The sequence below is a fragment of the Melanotaenia boesemani genome, chromosome 8, assembly GCF_017639745.1.
Source record: "Melanotaenia boesemani isolate fMelBoe1 chromosome 8, fMelBoe1.pri, whole genome shotgun sequence".
In the NCBI taxonomy this organism is placed as follows: Eukaryota; Metazoa; Chordata; class Actinopteri; order Atheriniformes; family Melanotaeniidae; genus Melanotaenia; species Melanotaenia boesemani.
Genome location: NC_055689.1, coordinates 6,002,025 through 6,020,845, shown reverse-complemented (window position 1 = coordinate 6,020,845; position 18,821 = coordinate 6,002,025). Strand labels below are relative to the sequence as shown.

The window sequence follows — 18,821 nt, the reverse complement described above, 5'->3', positions numbered from 1 at the left end:
TAAACTGGATCAGTACAGATTTGATTGTTCTTATCTTGTCCCAGATCTTTAGCACATCTGATCTCATGCAGCAAACTGCAAAGTTGAGGGGATTCTTGTGTTAAAGTTACCAGAACAGCTGTGCAGCTTATCTGAACACAACCAGAGACACCCTGAGAGCTCCTGCAAGGGAAGAAAAAAGATCTTTGTGCATTTGTCAGGGGGACCCAACAAACATCTGCAGCCAACGTAGCAACGCTGCTGGAGACGGACCCGCCTGCTGCCATTAGCTCGTCCAATCCCTCCCTACATTCATTTACATGCGACCAATGGCCGCTGCTATGCAAATCTACTCCTCTTCTCGTATTGTCCTGGACTGTTTTAATGTAGAGTTACCAGATTTATCTCTCAGTTGCAGCACTGTCGAGTACAGATAAAAAGAAAAGAAGTGTGTCAAGTCCAGAAGATACCAGGAAAACTCGTCAGTGGGGAGTTTTTTTTCTTTGCACAAACGCGAATTGGGATTTAATGTACAACATGACTTTTGAGGAACTAAGTGGAGATTATTCGCAGGAAAGGTAAATAGTCTGGATTATTGACACAGTTTGTTTGCGACGACTTTGCACGTCTTGATTTGATGCATTCTGATTTGTGAACCTCTTTTTCATGCTTAAATGCTGTTTAGACGGTCGCGCGACCACTTTGTCGGTGACTAGGTAACATCGCGGCAGGTCAGCTTTAAGTGAAATAATTACATTTAGACGAAACATTTTCAGCTTCACCTTTTTACTTTCCGGTTTAAAGCCCTTTCAGACTGTCTGTCATGTAAGAGCCGAATTTGTTTTTGTTTTTTTTACGAGGCGAAACTTTCTCTTGCGCATCTGTCAAATCTATGAAAAGACAGCGGTGGTTAGCATGACACCGGCGAGCTAACGTCAGAACGCGAAGGCTAACATGAACTTTGTGTTGCAGAATGGATACAGTGGCGAAAGCTTTGGAAGAAGTTTTGACCTCAGCTTTGCTACAGGGCTGCATTACAGTCGGTGTCTACGAGGCTGCTAAATCTCTCAACGTGTAAGTTTCTGTTACAGTAACCCCGACATGTTTATAAACGTTTGCTAAACGCGCAGACAGCGTCTTATTTTTTCTTTTCTTCTCCAACAGAGACCCCGATAATGTGGTTTTATGTATCCTGGCAACCGACGACGACGACGTTAAAGACGTGGCCCTGCAGATCCATTTTACGCTCATTCAAGCTTTCTGTTGCGAGAATGACATCAACATCCTGCGAGTCAACAACACCAGGCGCCTGGCAGAGATCCTGACCGGAGGAGGAGGTGGGAAGCAGGCTGGGGGAGAACCTATGGATCTACACTGTGTTCTTGTTACTGTAAGTAACCCTACATTTGATGCATGTTGTCTCTCACTCTCTCACGTTTTGGTGTGTGCATGACGAAACTGCATCTGAGGAGAACTTGTCCATACTTGTTCTTGTGCATTTGATAATCAGGCACATAACTCTTCCCTCATATGACTTTTGATGACTTGCTAGACAAGGAGCCTGACTAAAATGCATTGTAACTCATGTATTTTTTCTTTTATGTTTTCAGAGCCCACATTCCACCTCCTGGAAGGACCCTGCTTTAAGCAAACTCAGCCGATTCTGCAGGGAGAGCCGCTGCTTGGACCAGTGGGTCCCCATCATCAATCTGCCTGAGCGATGAACATTCCAGCTGCATAAACCTGTCCAGAAAGGAATTTAATCTGCACAGGACGAGTGGTGTGAACCCAGATGGACACATATTACCTCCCAGGGATCAAATTCTGAAGCACTGCTCATTGTGGGGCGGGAGAAAAAAAAGCAGGAAGAAAAACCCTGCTGTCAGCATTGGATGTATTTAAAAGAAAAAAAGCAGGGGGTTAAAGTTTCCACTTTGGATGGGGCTGTTTGGAGCTGCGTCTGTCAGCTTTTGCATCTGTGATGAGATGAGCTTGCGCCGTAATGGATTGGAGATGGAAAAAAAGGATGTCATGTATTTGTTCAGTAAAGCCTCTGCAGCGAATCGGGAGAAGATGGGAGAAGCCAGAACGCGGAGCTGTTGAATGGACCAAGGCCTCGGCCTCTCTCTCTGCAGAAACAAAGCACTTGTTGAAACACTGGACCTGTTGAAGTTTCACTTATTTGATTCACAAAATGTTCATGTTGTAATTTAAAAAGGGAATGAAGACACATGAAGACATTCTGTGTGTTTAGTGTTTCATATACCAGCTGGTTTTTGCAACAAGTAAAATAGTTCTTTTGTTACAATATTAAGTTATTTCTAATTATATTTAAGTGTATTTATGTTACTATTTTATTTTTACCAGACTATTTGTAAGATCTGAATGCAAAATGCACATGTATTGCTATGAATAAAAATATTTTTTGAAAACAAGAACTTTTGAGTTTCTTTTTGTAAGTAGTGAAATTTGAACTGAATGCTGTTCAAAAAAAGAAAAAGAGGCGTCACGTGCAGATCACGGGGGTCATTTTGGCCGCTGTGGCCTCGGTGCCATTGCTGAGCAAAAAGAGAACAATACCCTCACAACGCTTTCCCTGCACAGGCTTCTGCCTCGGTCAGCAGGACCATGTGCATTCATCCAAACAGCTTCGCTTTTCACCAATATGCTGCAATTTGTTAGACTCCTTTTATAGTTTGCATTTGCATCAGCATCCTGGAAAAAGTTGCACAATTCAAGACTGAATTATGATGAATCACCTGATGCATGTAAATTTTATGTAACGTCAGGTGTAGGAGTGTTGGCCTTCGGTGGGTTGTGTAAGCCGCTGTAAGCTGCTTATGCCACTCCCCTGCTCCTTTCCTCTTCTAGCTGTGTCACGTGGTTTCACAAGCAGGTGATTTTCCAAGAGCTGAATGCAGATGATGTCACTTGGTTGATGTAATTCAGGCAACCCCTATGAAAATGCAGAGTAATGATCACGAGAAGAGGGGGCGGACGGATGTCCTCAAGTTGCACGATACATTTCAGAGTGTGACAGATATCATGTGACAATGGTTGATACTGGGTGTTTTATAAAATCTGGTGGGTGGAAAGAGGATTCAGCATGGCGTTATTTATTTTCATTGTACCTGTCGCTATTTGAAGCTGTTAGTGTTGTAGGTATAAACTAAAAAGCCACAAACAGGATACTGGATGGATGCATGGATGCAGAGTATCCCCCTAAGTCCTGATTCAGTGTCTGTGTCTCTTTAGTGGTAACTAAAGTTGATCATCCTTTTCACTACATTACCCAAAGGCCTTCACTGCAAACATAATATAGTATGACAATAAATACAGTTAACTAAAAATCAGAGGTGGCGCTAGAGGGGGGGCTGGGGTGGCAATAGCCAACTCTGAAATCTTGAAAGCATGAAAATATGGAGAAAACTATCCTGTAACCAGACTTACTCTGAATATGAAGATATAAGAATAATATAAGAACAAAAAACAGACCTGGACTGTGGTGGAGACATTTTTACTGAAAACGGAAAGAGTTAAGAATAATTATCGAAAGGCTCGAAACAATGATTTGAGAGCTTCTTCTTCCGAAACATTACACATGGCACATGTCAAAAGTGTTATGATCACATTAAATGATTCCATTATGAAAACTCACTGATGTGATCACTTTATCCAGCGTCATTGCAAACATGTCAATTTGAATCTCTGATCAGATGGATTTAAATTGGATTGAGGAAATATTTTTCCATGTGAACGTAGTTAATGTGTACTTGGTCTCTACCACTACACATCCATCTTCTAAGAATTTGGTAAAATAAACTCTCACTTTGAAGATTTAACTCCTCCAGACAGGAGTCGACTCTTTTCATTCACTTCTTGGAGCCAGCTCATCTATTTACGACACATCACAACTAAGGGCTTAAACTGCATAAATCCCCGCTGAAGTCGCTGCAGGATTCTGAATAGAACTGAAGGCCAGCATGCATGCTTGCACTGCACACAGCTGGGACCTGTGAAGCCTTTAATGCCAAAGCATTACACACAAACAGCAGGCCAAAAACAGTCTGGTCTGTCCTGGCATGCTGAAATAATTTGAATACTCTTAAAAGGACAAGTCATGGGTACTTTGTGTACTGGAGTAGGTGGTTTCAGTTGGTACTGTGTGAAAGGTTGTGTGTTGTCTGACCGGTGTGATGTGGCATTGTTATGGTATGAGACAAAGAGTTATTTTAAGACTGGAGAACCGAAAGACTGATGCAAGCGTTGGAAAGTCACCTCTGCTTTCCTGTGAGGTTACAGGGAGATGTCTGTAGGTTTGGAGAGAGAGTAGACCAAGGATCATTGGCTGCATTATGCATAAGTTTCTAAAAATATTGATAAAAAAAGGATAAACCTGAGCAGTCAGTGCAAATTCTAGTAAATGTTTTGGATAGAACTCACAGCATTTGTTTCCAAACAATTCTCTCTGCCCATAGATGCTTCACATGAATGGAGAGTGTTGGACATCAGACTTGTATAATGTCACAAATGTTATTTGTTTTATTTTCATTTTACTCAACTGTACTACTTCTTATTTATTTATTTATTCATTCACTCAGAGGGGTGTACATGTGTGTGCGTGCGACTGTGTGAAAGATTTCATTGAGTGTTTTATTTCTTATGTAATTCTACTTTGATGTATGTAAAGGCTTGTTTTATTTATTTTTTTAATATGCATGAACTGAGATATGCATAAATGTTTTTAATCATGTAAAGCACTTTGTGTTGCCTATGGCATGAAAAGCGCTTTATAAATAAAGTTTGATTTGATTTGATGAAGACAGTGACAAATTTCTATATAAAAAGAATGGCTCACAAATGAACGGCTCAGAGCTGCGAATCGGTTCACATCCTTCATTTAAAAGAGTCGTTCAAAAGAGCAGAAATGGGCCTTTACAGGAGAGCAAATGCTGTTTGAGATTTTTCTCCATACTGACGTGATAGCATCACACATTGTATGTGTATGTGTTTGTATTTAAAGGGTTACATCCTTATAATTCTTCACGCATTTGGTAGATTTGAGTTTATACTCAAACACCTTGTTGAATCTATGACACCAAGATTTAAGGCAGTTCTACAGGAAAAAGAGGGTCCAGCCCGGGACTAGAAGGTGGACCTGATAAGGTGGACCTGATAAGGTGGACAGTGGGTATAAATCTGCCCAGCATGAGATTTTACAATCGGGACATATTTTGTGAGGACTGTGGGACGGTTGGAAGAACTGTGATAAAAATGCAGCCAGGCCTGTCAGAGAGACAGCAGTGTCGCTGCAGCCTACTCCATTAGCCCTACCCCTCATCTTCACCCTCTCCTTCCTCTCCCCCACATCAGCACATTCCAACACACTGACACTGTAACTGCATGGAGAGATTTTCACAGTGGGGCACAGACTCAGTGACAGAGTGCTTCAATGACCGTCATGCATTGCATGTGTACAAGAACATTGAGTGCTTTTGCTTTTTACTCCCCCCATTATGATCAGTTTCACTCTGCACTATTTTTAGAGTTTTTCTGTTGACACAACAGCCATACACCTGGGTTGTCCTGCAGCGACATTTGATCCTGCTGTCAATGACAATTTAGACAATAGATAACAGGCAACACTGTCATTTCAACTCTTTCCTCCTGCTGTGTGAGAACCATCACATCCAGCATAGAATTCCTGCAGCTTTCACAATATGTGACGATACTATATTCCTATGTGAGATACACCATTGTGTGCAGAAGAAACATTTAACGAATTGTGAATCAACCAGATGGTCAGAAACGAGGTCAGAGAGACCCAAACGGAAACTTTCAGGCTTAGCTCTTTCCAGAAATAGTTTCTCTATTCTCTCTTGACACAAGAACAGAAATCAGGGTTTGGTTATTTCTATATTTAACTTAAGCGTTCTCTGCTTTGTGACAGCCTTGGCGAGATACATGATACCGCCCCTCTCCCAAGTTAGATAAAACATACATGACTAATGAGAGGAAATGGGCTCAGATGCCTTGTAATCACAACAGGCCAAAGTCTGCTTTTTATGTTGTGTAAATATCAGGGTGTGTAGCCGCAATCATCCTCCATTATGTGTATACTCATATATATATATATACCATAAAGAAAATACTTCATGGAAGGTTCACCACAAGGAGAAACCATTTAACAGGCCTCAAGAAAAGAAAATTATGGGAAGAAGGAAGTATGGAGAAGGCTTGGAACAGCTCGTGATCTAACGTATACAGCATCTTCTGTAAAACACGGTGGAAGCAGTTAGATGGTATGGGCATGCATGGCCTCCATCAGCTCTTGGTCAGTCGTTCAGTGATGATGTGACAGCAGGCAGAAGCAGCCGGATGAAATCTGAAGTTATACTTTCTGCTCACATTCAGCAAAGTTGATTGGATGTCACGTGACAGTACAGATGAACAATGACAGGATATTTTTGTTCAGCTCCTTGAATTAAACCTGAAGTCTGCACTTGAGTCACATCTCAGTTGTTTCATTTCAAATCCAATGTACCTGCACGCAGCACCCAAATCATGAAAACTGTTATTGACCAGATATTTCTTGGCCTAACTGTGCTGCAGCTTATGGGTTCGAAATAACAAATGAACAATGTTGTACCGTAGGAATGCTTCACTTTATTAATCTTAGTTATATCTTGATACAAAGGTCAGTATATTAATAAAGACATTTATCAAAATGCAGATTTGGACAGTTAAATTTATCTATCAGTGGTACAATAAGGCTATTACAGAGTTGCTGTAAATGGACAAACATCACTTGGCAGTGGCATTCTCAGGTTTGTTCCTGGGGAGACATACAGGATCTATTTATTGCGAGAAAAAGTGAGAGACAATTAATAAGAACTCATAGAAGAAAAAAATATTTAACAACAGCTAACAATAAACCGGTTTGAAGGCCTTGAACGTGTCCTTTGGATTAGGTGGCGATATGAAAACTTCTGAAAAGCCGAGCACCAGTTGAGTAAAACGAGATGGCACACTATGGTTTTTATCATTACCAAACACACTGATCCCTCAGATAAAAACTTAATTTATTGTAAAGAAATACTTTGTGTTCTTCATGATACGAGGCAAACATTAGTAAAGCTTTAAAGTAAAGACAGTTTTTATCCATCCAATTAATTCTCCGCATTTTTCTGCAGCAAATCACAACAAGTGGACATCAGACTGAAGCACCCCCCCACACACACAAACAACCCCCCCACACACAAACACTACATGAAGAAAGTAAAACTGAAGAAGTGAAGAGTCTTGGGAGAGTGGTTTGCACTAGTACCTACAAAACCTGAAGATTTGACCAGCACATTTTCTCAATTAAGACATTTGTTGTGACTGAACTGAGGCTCGGTGTTGTTATGGCGATACGATGGGGATTGAAGTTCTGCAACGTCTATCTCCATATGTGAAACTGTAACAAGTACAGGTACAAATTAAATCTACATGTGCAGATTTATTTTACAAGTCTGAAAATACAAGTTCGTTTTACGAGTACTAAATATTTGTTACACATTTCACACACCTGAAGAACCAATCAGATGCTTAGATTCTGTGTGTCCACAAGCAGACTTTACGTCATGTAGGAAAGTACCGCTATGGCCGTCTGACCAAGGCCCGTATGACTGCCACAGTTCCCTAAAGATAAGTCTGTTGATGAAAACTCAAACGTTTCTTTCTGGACATGGAAATCACATCTCTAATATCAGCTAATTCTGCTAAGGGTTCCTAAATGTTTTATTTATCCATAAAGTGACTCACCTTTAGGGGGATATGATGGTTGCACTGGCTTTGGCCAGCTTTCTGTGATTGGATTGTGAGTTCTCTCCAGCCAGTAAAAGTCTTGACTCTTGTCTTATCTCTTGCTCTGTCCCTTCCTCATTTTTTCCCCTCTTCCTTCCTCGGCTGCAGCGTCCCGGATGAAAAAGTTGCGTTACTCAGCCACAGGACGCTGCTGGACAGCGACAGCTCGAGAAATGCTCATAATAGATGTCACTGTGCTATCAAACAAGTCAGAACACAGAGTTTTGAATAGTTACAGAGTGGGTCTTTAAGACTTGTATTTGCTTTATTTTTTTATTTTAAGACTTGTAAAATTTATTTAAATGCTCAGACTTGCAGAATTAATCCATACTTGAAGTCTGGGTTTGTACTTGTTCCTGTTGTTACACTTTGAAATACAGAGAAACAAGTTAAAAAACTTATGTTCCACAAAACATAAGCTCCATATGGTAGTCTGCACCAGAAAAGAAAGGTACCACGGAGAGTTAAGCTCTAAAATCTTCCAATTTAGATGTTTTAATGCTGGCTTGGTCCCATTTCATTACACAATGTCAACAAAGAACTGAACCGCTCTCATTTAGGTTTAATTCATTTTGCAGGCTGTCTGCTTGAATTCTGAGAGGCGATTATACTGATGGTCTCAACAAGAAGGATCTTTAAAATCAGCTAAAGACGAGTGTAAAAATTCATACTGCAAATTCCATACAGAAACTCAGCAAACTGGACAGGATGCGGATCGTCGTTGGCCAGTCGAAGCGGCTGCAGCTGAGATAAGTTGTAAAATACTTTGACTTGGCGTTTCATTCAACACCAGGCACCAAAATCAATAATACATCAGCTGACCTGCTGCTGATATTCACCATACTGTTAAAAGACAGGAGGAAAACTTTGGTTGTTTGTATCTGTTTAAGGCAAACCAGAGAGACAAATAACAGTCGCTGCCCGGTGAAGATGAGACTGTAGACAGATGAAGGACTGAGCAATGCCAAGTTGTGCTAGTGGTCAGCATTTAGGCTGAACAGCAGCAGGTCAGTGGATTCTGTGAATGATGGACAATGCACTTCGTGTAAATCACTGCTTTTTAGAAAAAGATGGTTTGAATTGGTAACGTGGTAATGATATGATCAGTCCATCCCTCACTCATCCCATCACAAAGAATACAGCAACATTAATGAGAAAAAAAGGAAAACAAAAACACATTAAGGCCACATGGCATCAACTACAATATAGTGCAGGGTTTTTTTTCCTTGAAGGGATTGTCTGAAGCAGGAATGCCCATAAGGAGAGGATCGTTTCTGGCATGTTCACTGCAGAAGTTCATGAGGTCTGCAGAGGCTTTGGATACCTGTGGAAACAATGGATCACACATGAACACCAACACAGAAAAATCTGTCAGTTTAATGGTGAATAAAGTCTGAATTTATGTCACATTCAGTTTCTGATGAAATTCTGAATTTGATCAAATTCTGAAACTCTCACCAGAAGAGTATTCAAACTGGTTTGTTAGTACACTAGAAAACAACAGTAGCTCACTAAAACATGGCTGAGATTCATTTCCTGATCTTTGTCTTGTAATCTTTACATTTTTCCTTTTACAAGAATATTACTTCAGCCCCATTTCCACCGGTGGGTCCGGCTCAGGACACAAACGTAAAGCGCTTTGGGTGCCTTGAAAAGCGCTATATAAATCTAATCCATCATTATTATTATTATTATTATCTGTGAATCATAACAACAGAATGCAAAAAAAAAAAAAAAAAGAATGAGCACACGGTACTTTCTCGTGACCCTCACATACTTTCTGGTGCACATAATAAATCAATATTGTTCCCTTTTTTTCTCCAATGTCCCCTTATAGTTGCACTTTGCGCCTTAAAATTTAGAAGGTTGATCCATTTATGATGTGTAATGCAATTACACTTGGGAAGAAATACAAAATTAGCTGAAATGGAAACAAAAACTTCAGCGCATGTGAATGCAGGAGGAGGAGCTCAACTCTACACATATGACCACCTAGACTCAATTCAACAATGGCAGCCACATACAATAAAGATGAATAGTCCCACTGTACCTTTATCCTCTCAATGCTCGCCTCTATTCTCAGCTGCTGCACCGTTCGCCGGGCGAGGGCTATGTTGTTGGAGCTGTGAAGCTTTGACGACATCCTGGGCAACGCAATGCTGTAATGAAGAACAAGGGATAGCTTGAGTAAGAATGTGAAGAATGAGGTGACAACGTGCAGCATGTTTCACATGTCAAAGAAAGATGTGGTGAGGTGAAAGAATGATGACATGTTTTCTTCACAACAGCAAGTAAAACATGCTCTGCTTTCTAAACATGTCCTGTATTACTGCATGTGGCATTTGTTTAAATGATGAATATAAACAGTAGAAACACTATGGCAACACAAAGATTTCAGTGTTATAAAGATATGATCTGTAAGGGTCTGATGTAGGTGTGGGAGTAAAGCACAGCAGAGTGTCTGAGCTGTGCTTCCACTTCCTGTTAATTATTACCAGACTGGATGGGAACAAGCCTGGACACATCGTACAGTCCACGTGGGAGCTCTGGCTCCAGTATCACTCTCCTGCTTACATGCTTACTTTTACAGCCATTTGTCTGCGTCCCTCATGAAAACACAACACTTCCTGCAACAGTTCTGCAACCTTGGGACACACATTTGCTTTTACCAAAACTACTTCTTCATGGTAAAACAGGAAGCTTTGGGTACAGTTTCTAAGAAGTTGGTTGTGTAATCTACATCATTGCAGAGTCAGGATTTTTGTTTTTTGTCTTAACACAAATTATTATTTTTTAAAATTTGCTGCACCAATCTGTCATTATCTTACAATGTCTCACAGATTGTGGAAATGAGCCTCTCAAGCTGGGCCCTTCTTCAACCATGAGTACCCATAAACCCAATGTCTACTTTATCAGGTATTATGATTTTGTATTTTACCTGATTTAATTTAATTTAATTTCATGTCTTAAGAGTATTCTAGATGTCTTTTGTGCTGCTTTGATTTGTAAATATAAACATGAAGCTGAATAATTACAATACACTTTAACATGTTGGTGCATCATTATTTCTAAGTGTAAAATATTGTGTAATTAAGCCTCAGCAAAGTAAAAATAAATAAAAGCAATAAGATAAGATACATGAACTTCTGAAAGGACAGCGTGTTTATTCAATAATCTTGTGTCTGCCCTCTGTTTCCCCTGTAGGATGCATTCCTTGTAGACAGTGTCTGATGGGTAGACTAGCTTGCTCTTCATTTCAGGGACAAAGGGTAGAATAAGACAAAAAAAAAAACGGAAAGGAAATTCTTCATTTTCTCTCAGGGAACGCCTGATTACAGAGTTTCATTTCCATATAAAGATAAAGGAATGAATCCATGTTAAGTCTGATTTATAACATGTTAGTGGGATATGTACCATGAGGAAACATTTGAAGTTTAAAATGTATGGACAGCATAGACACATTTTGGTCAGTTGCATCATTCAGTATGTGAGCTTCAGTTACAGAAAACATCTGCAAACAGGATTCTTTCCAAGTATAATGTCTGATGTTCAACTCTGAAAAAAGCCTTAAGAGGTCAGCTTTCAGGGTTAAAAAATGTATTCAGTGACAGGGCCGGTCATTTTTATCCAGGAGCTCTGTGACTTTCTTTACTGAACGGAAATCAGTAGGAAGATGTTTCACCTAAAGAACAATTAGTTGAATTTCTACTCCTCCTGCTTCCACAATTTCTCTGCAGACATATTTTCCTGCTCTCAGGGCGGTTTATAAATTTTAAAATATACAAACAAGATCAATAAAGTGCAGCTCAAATGCAACAATGAATGAGATTACACAATTAATGCCAACAGAACCGCAGGGAAAATTAGCCCCAACTTTTCCCTTGAAAAGGATCCCAGCAAAGCATGGAGGGCTAATAATCCCAGACTCAAATTAAAGGCTGAGCAGTTAACAGTCATTAGAGCTTCTGGATGATTAAAAGAAAACTGGATTGTTAATCATAGATCAGAAGTGCTAATGTAAATCTGAACAGATTGTAAATCACACTCTGAGCAGCTGGTCTGACAGCAGACGTCTGTTCTGCTGAAATGCTCCTATCAGTGGCGTCGCCAGCCCAGTTTCTCGGGGCTTCAGCCCCAGATGTTTTGAGTCAAGCCCACAACAATTGTAACCTGTACTCTAATTTTTTTTCTGTGTACTTACACAATTTTACTGTAAATTTACTGTTAAACTTACACTGTGTTCAATTGACACAATGGCCGGATCTACTGAGGTGGCACAGGGTGCCCACTGACACCCTGAATCAGGGGTGCCCAAGTTCAGTCCTCGAGATCTACAATCCTGGAACTTTTAGATGCAACCCTTCTCCAATACATCTGAATCAAACGGCTCAATTCCCTCATCCACATGTCATTTAGCTCTGTAGACGCCTGGTAACAAGCCATTCATTTGACTCAGGACAGTAGATCTTGAGGACTGGACTTGGGCACCCTTGCCCGAAATCAAAGCCTTGCCACCCTGCTGCCTCCCCAGCTGGCAGCATCAAATTCAAGGAATAATACTTGTGGAAAATCTGACATTGATGAGCATCAATTTCGGGTGTCCAACTACATTGAATACAGCACAAGGTAACGCGACAGCAGCCCGAATGACCTTTGTTTTGAAACTGAAGAGGGAAGCGAGGAGGGAGCTGCAAGGACAGAAGGTAGCAACACGGAAGGAAAGAGGTGCCACTAAATAACTACATCATATTAAAACATGAAATAATAATGGCAGCTCTGTTCTAAAAGCTGTGATGCAGAATTTGAGTCGACAAAAAAGAATGTGTGATTTTTCGCTACCTGTACATGTAGCCTAATCTTACAGTAGGTCTGAAGTTAGGTTTGTCTAAGGTAGAAAAGCTAATATGAAGAACGTTTGCTGGTGTTTTGAATTAATAATAAAACCAATGTCTAGTACCTTGTTGGTTTTGATGGCCCAGTGATGTGTAAAATAAACATTCCTGGCGTCGTCGTTGCCCTGCAGCATACCGAAGCAGAGAAATCGCACTTCACATTTTTTTCTTCCAGAATGATGCATCACTTTACAGCTGAGTTTCATTTTACACACCACGTTACACGCTAGCAACTGGATATCAACACACATGCTGTTTTTAATGTGCAGTGTGGCTGATTCATCAATGAAATGCAGGACATTATTGAAGAAGAGAGGAAAAGAGAGTAAGGGACAGAGCAAGACTATTCAGCCTTTATGCTAACAAACCAAATGGAGACAATTCTGCGTCTCATAAATGTCTCAATGTTTGATCAATATTTTCACTTTGCATTAGGGCTGCACGATTCTGGGAAAAATGTGAATCACGATTTTTTTGCTTAAAATTGAGATCACGATTCTGTCAGGATTTTTTTGTCCACATAATATTTATTGCACAAATAAACTTAAACAAAACAATCTATTGAAAAAAATATTCAAAAAAAGCTTGTGTTTGCATGAGAGCTTTGTTGGAGCATTTCTTTGGCAGATGCATAGTTGTAGTTCTATCATTTGGAAGAAAGACTATTTCCACAAAAGGTAAAAAAAAAGAGAGAGGCTGATAACATATTCCCCTTATCATATATAAATTAAACAGTTAGATTTCTAAGAACGTAAAGCGTATGCATGGCCATGAAAATATAACTTCAGAATTGGCTTAAAGATTCTTGGCCAAAAATACAAGTCTGTCAACATGTTGGGGCTTCAGTGATGAGCGGTGACATGTCACAATGTTTCCCCCTGTACTGAACAGCCGTTCAGAAGGTGAGCTTGTAGCAGGAATACACAGGTACTAGCTCGGTTCGGGCGGGCGGGTGAATGTCGCCGCTACCTCCTGGTATCTCTTCGTCATCCATTCAACCCCCAGCTGCAGACTGAACTCCGCTTTGCTTTACTCTCGTCTCGCTCGCTTTTTTGAAAAACCAGCTAACTGCAGGTGGGCTTGCTCCACTGAAGTAATAACGCTTTACCATTGGTTAGGGGGTGGGGAGGCAGCGGTAGTGCTGCGTTTGAGGGCGCTTTAAAAAATTCGGGGAAAAAATCGAAACGTTTATTTGTGACGCAGCAGTGATTAAAAATGCTTCAGAATCGTTGTTGTTAGAAATGAGATCACGTGTATGTGTGGATCGAGATCGAGATTTTTTAACGATTAATCGTGCAGCCCTACTTTGCATCAATGTTATTTGATCGTTGATCACTGATCATTTATGTATTTTAACACCCCAAATGATTTCCCGGACTGTTGGGTCAAACGAGGGTGTTTTCATAGAAAAGTGTGCAGTTAACATCCAGGATTTCTGCAATTTAAGGCTGAATAAATATCCAACTATTCTGCTTCAACTAAAGACGATTATGGAACGAAAATGAAGTTGCATAACACGACATGTTGCTTTAGTTTTTGTTCTTTGTAAGTTGCAGAAGAAGTGTGTTGGAGTGGGACAGTACCGCAGAGGAAGAGCTATTCCTTCTAAACAAACAAATTTCTTTGGTTTTGGAAAAATTGACCAAGATATTGTGGATGGCTCACCAGCCTGTAAAGTATGACACTGAAAAGTTGCAGTAAAAGCAGGAAATACATTCAATATGTTTCACCACCAATTTTGTAACCGTTTGACTGCAGTTGGACTTACAGCGACATGATTAACTTGGCGTGAATTCGATACCTTCTTTCAGTGTGCAATGCCTTGTACATGAGTTCATATGTAGGACTTATTTATTCTCTACACAGAAGAGGGGGTTTAGTTGGAATGAGACTTCATGTTTTTTGTTTTTTTTTTGTTATTTTTGTTTTCTATAATATCTGTTGGCATCCAAGAATAGAAAAAAAATTAAGTTTAAGATGTATAACAAGTGTTCATGTGATTTTATACAATTATAGTGTTAGAAAATTAATTAATTCATAATAATTATGATTATTTCTGCCAATGATTGTACCAAGAAAATCTATAATGGTGACATCCCTAGTGCCAAAGTAACCAGTTTAACCAGAATGTGGAGTAGAAGGAAAAGGTAAGCCTCAAGTCTCACCAGCATTGCAAGCAAAGTATCCAAACCTGGTCTCTTCAGACTGTGCAGTCTCTGTGATGTGATGCCAGCTTTTGCCGTCAACATCCGTCTGAGCGAAGCTCTATGGGAGGGCACCGATGACTGAGCTCGAGTGTGTGGCATTAAGCACCACCATGTGCATATAGAAAACAAACCCCTCCAAGGATCAGAAGAAATACCACCCTTTACAGCACAACACACACCAGCAGCTAGGACCACCTACTGCACAGAGCAGCGAGGCCCACCGCTCTGCTGTACCTTACACTCACAACCCACCCGCACACATGCGATTCATTAGTGCAGAGTTCAAAGTGCCAAGAACAGGGAGCCATTATGAGTCAATGCCATTAACACCAACATTCAGAGATGAAAACCCATGTGCGAGTCTCAAACTGTTACTACATGGTGGCTCAGACCCAAAGAAAACTCTTAAATTAGCTGCCGACAAACGCAAAGGCATCCATTAAAAGCTGAAAGAAGAGTTGGTCCTGTCAACTGTACATTATGTGTGGTCTTTTCAATGACTATCTGAGGCTTTTTACACTGGAGCAACTTTTCTGATAACCTAGCACTGCTGGAATAAACTGCTTGAGGGCTTTAGGTATTCCCGGCTGCAGTTCACTCTTGACTGACATGAGGTGATAAGAGATTGGCAAGGATAAAGCTTTTTACACATCCAAAGCCTTCTGTTTAGTTAACTGCACAATGACAGATCAGCTGTTTGCTAAACTCTATATATGCACATGCACACTTGGCCTCCAATCCTGAGGTTTACCAGAAATTATGAAAATTTCGTATCTTCTCTGACTGGGGCCGTGACGCATAGTTGTTATTCTGGGAAACTAAATGAAATAGATAAATCTACTAGAATTGAATCAAACATAATATTTGATCCCTTACCAACAGAAAGAAATATGGATATCCTGGTTTTATCCTTCCATGACCAAGGATTTAAAATATCAGTTTTATGGCTTTTTACGAGTTTATTTAATTTTTTTATGTAAAGATTTAAGTGTCTGTGACACTCCTGGAAAACCAATCTGACTAAAAGAGGTCCTTGCTAACTACAAATCAAACTTCACCTGTTTGCAGCCATGACACGAGGAGGTTAATTTGTTGTTAAGGGTCACGACAGAGGTCAGTGGGGGAGGGGCAAAAGGGGGACAATTTTGTGATTGTTATTTTTATCAAACTTTTCCTGCAAAGAAATTGGAAATTACAGGCAATTTTTTTCACTTTAATTCAAAACAGGTGGTGTAAAAACATGGTTATAACGCAAGTCTATTTTGAAGTTAATCCCAACGTAACAAAAACCTCTCACACAGTCAATATAAACTGGATATAGATGAAACTCTAGAATTCCAAAATTCTTTGAAAAACACCTCCCGAATTTCATTGCTAGAGATCAATCAGAAATTCACCTGGCAACTAGGCCTGTCGCGATAAGCAATAAGTCAATTAATTGAACGATAAGAAAATAAGAGCACGATAAGTTTGCCGGCCGCGATAATTTTTATTAGTCCCCCCTTTACCATAAACTGTGTATGACAATAGGTTTCACTATGGCGTATTTCGACTCAACGCTCTGGTTTCTTGCGGAGTGATCTCTCTGGTGTCATACTTGACAGCAGCATGTTGCAGCACGAGCCGGTAAGCCGCATTTGTTTTGCAGGGCTGCCAACACGCAATGGCCGTGAGACTTGCGCATTTAAGTGGCTTCTCACGCTCTCGCGCTAAACCTCCGATTCTCATGCTGAAATATGTAAATAAGTCGAATGGAGAAATAATAGATGCAAGCACCTCCTCTTTTATCATTTCGCTGCTCCCCACATGTAAGCAGAACACACACATCTAGCTTACGACGTCAGTACAAAGCCCCCACTTCCTGGTCTACCGTAATAACCCCTGTAATCCGCAGGCACATTACGCAAATAGAGTCAGCCTATATACTAGTGTTGTGCGATGTGTCTAACTTTGTGTGTGCGATCCAGCAGCTCAGTGCGCGTGAGAGTGAGCGTGAGCGCAGAGGGAGGAGAAGAAGAGCTTATGAGGAACGAGAGTAGCAGAAGAAGAAAAGGTGTGAAGAGAAGAGACGGAGCGGTTAGGCAGAACAGTCAGGAAAAACAATAACGGTGCGTTATAATAAAGCCGTTTCTCAGCACAACCGCTGTTTCCTTTTTTTTATGGTGCTCCACGCCGTGAGCGGCGAGAGAAGAGAGTAATTGGGAGTTAACCCCGAAGCCAACTCCACTTCGGCCCTGGAGAGGACGGATCTCCCCCGTGTCCTCCGACTACTATCGGCGGATAAGAAGCGGGAATGGTTAACACTAGCGTATTTGACAAAATACACATTAAGAGCAATGCCGGCTAATCGAGAGGTTTGGGAGGATTCCCAGTGGGCTGCATTACTTTTGGGCCGGCGTCCCGGCTTATGTGAAAAAGGCGCTTTTATTTATTTAGTTTATTGATCTTTGAAAATGTGTACTTGCATTATTATTATTATATTAGTTGAGAATGGTCTCAAAATGACACATTAGCGCTTTGCGCAATATTATCGTTTATCGCGATAATTTCTGAGAAAATTTATCGTACAGCTAAATTTGTTATCGTGACAGGCCTACTGGCAACTACACAAGTTTTCTTAAGGCATATGCATTAGGTCAATCATTAAGGCTGCAGGTAGATTTTAGTGTAATGTTGTAATTACACCTTTGTAAACATGGAGTAAACGTGCACATTGGACCACCGCAGATTAGAGGATTATAAAGACGAGACACAAACGTGTGGTACAAAGAAAGCTTATTATCTCTTTATTAAATTCATACAGGAATAAAAAGATAAAACCAAAGCAAACATATGCACATGACAGCCAGTTCCTGACACTTTGAAAAAACTCACTGGAGTTTATGACAAGGCAGCGAGACGACTGTCAGCGGCTTGGTGCTATTTTATTTTTTCAAGCGATTATAGACGGACTTAACGAACTAACTTCCTGTCAAACTTATAACCCTTCAGACGTCCATGAACCCAAACCCAACTCTTTTGATAACGCTAATCACATTTCTTCACAATGCATGCACTCATCATTTTTGTTGTCATCATGTCAGACCAGTTTAATGTTAATTCATACAGAACATTTTCCTTTTTTGATATATTTTAGTGAGAAACAGTATTAAAAAGAAAAATAGCTGCATGTATTGTGTTTGCTTACTGTGTTATCTGCAGTATTTAAATGTTATTATAGACAAACAATCAATGAACTCTGCAAAATTCTATTTTAATGTTAAATAGCCTGTATCAGTTCTTGTGTTCATTTAAAAAGCAGAAAAACCACTGAGACATCTGCAGCCTGGCTTCTGACTTCATATACCAGCTGATAAATAACTGAATTGTAGAAAAGCAGACAGATGTCTGCACCTTTGAACAAAAGAGTTCAAAGACCTTGGCTCCAACCACAAGCCAGACTACTAGTTCTCCTTTCTGTATCTAAACACACACAGCCCTTTTATCCCTCTCATGCATGCTCTTCCTTCTCCAAGCAGGAGTTTCCCTCTGCAGGCAAAGCTAAAAGTAGCCTTCTCACCCCACTGCTCCCAGTCAGCACTTTTCCAACTGAATGAAAAACCGTCTCCTGCTGCACCTACAACCTACCCCAGAGCCGATGGGCCGTCCCTCCTGCTTTACTATAAACACTGTGCTGTTCTCAGCTCGCTGCCATGCTTATCAACCTCAGTAATACTCAGTCATCAGTCCTGCTACTGAGTATAGTGGCTTTGTGTTTATAAACCAGTGGGGTGAGGCAGCACAGAGATGCTGTGTGCTAACAGATGAGAAAACAGCTACTCAAATTACATCACTATTAGTTACCATTAGTTACAGAAGTAACTAATAATTAGCTTTGTTTAGCAGCAACAGTTGA

General features: G+C 40.4%; 2 protein-coding genes across 3 annotated transcripts in view; one reads left to right on the top strand and one right to left on the bottom strand.

The window, feature by feature from the left end:
- Nucleotides 1-337: 337 nt before the first annotated feature.
- Nucleotides 338-1,995, top strand: gadd45aa (growth arrest and DNA-damage-inducible, alpha, a). Its single transcript, XM_041993621.1, has 4 exons — nt 338-557; nt 952-1,053; nt 1,144-1,369; nt 1,590-1,995. The coding sequence occupies exons 1-4, from the start codon at nt 508-510 to the stop codon at nt 1,701-1,703; spliced, it is 492 nt and encodes a 163-aa protein (XP_041849555.1). The 5' UTR covers nt 338-507; the 3' UTR covers nt 1,704-1,995.
- A 4,630-nt stretch (nt 1,996-6,625) lies between these two features.
- Nucleotides 6,626-18,821, bottom strand: part of gng12a (guanine nucleotide binding protein (G protein), gamma 12a) — a 47,947-nt gene continuing 35,751 nt past the window's right edge. For both annotated transcript variants that reach the window (XM_041991950.1, XM_041991949.1), the window contains 2 exons: nt 9,878-9,986; nt 6,626-9,151 (listed from right to left, as the gene is read on the bottom strand). In XM_041991950.1, coding sequence (XP_041847884.1) covers nt 9,026-9,151; nt 9,878-9,970 — 219 coding nt within the window. In that variant the 5' untranslated portion in view covers nt 9,971-9,986 and the 3' untranslated portion in view covers nt 6,626-9,025. The remainder of the gene's footprint in view (nt 9,152-9,877; nt 9,987-18,821) is intronic.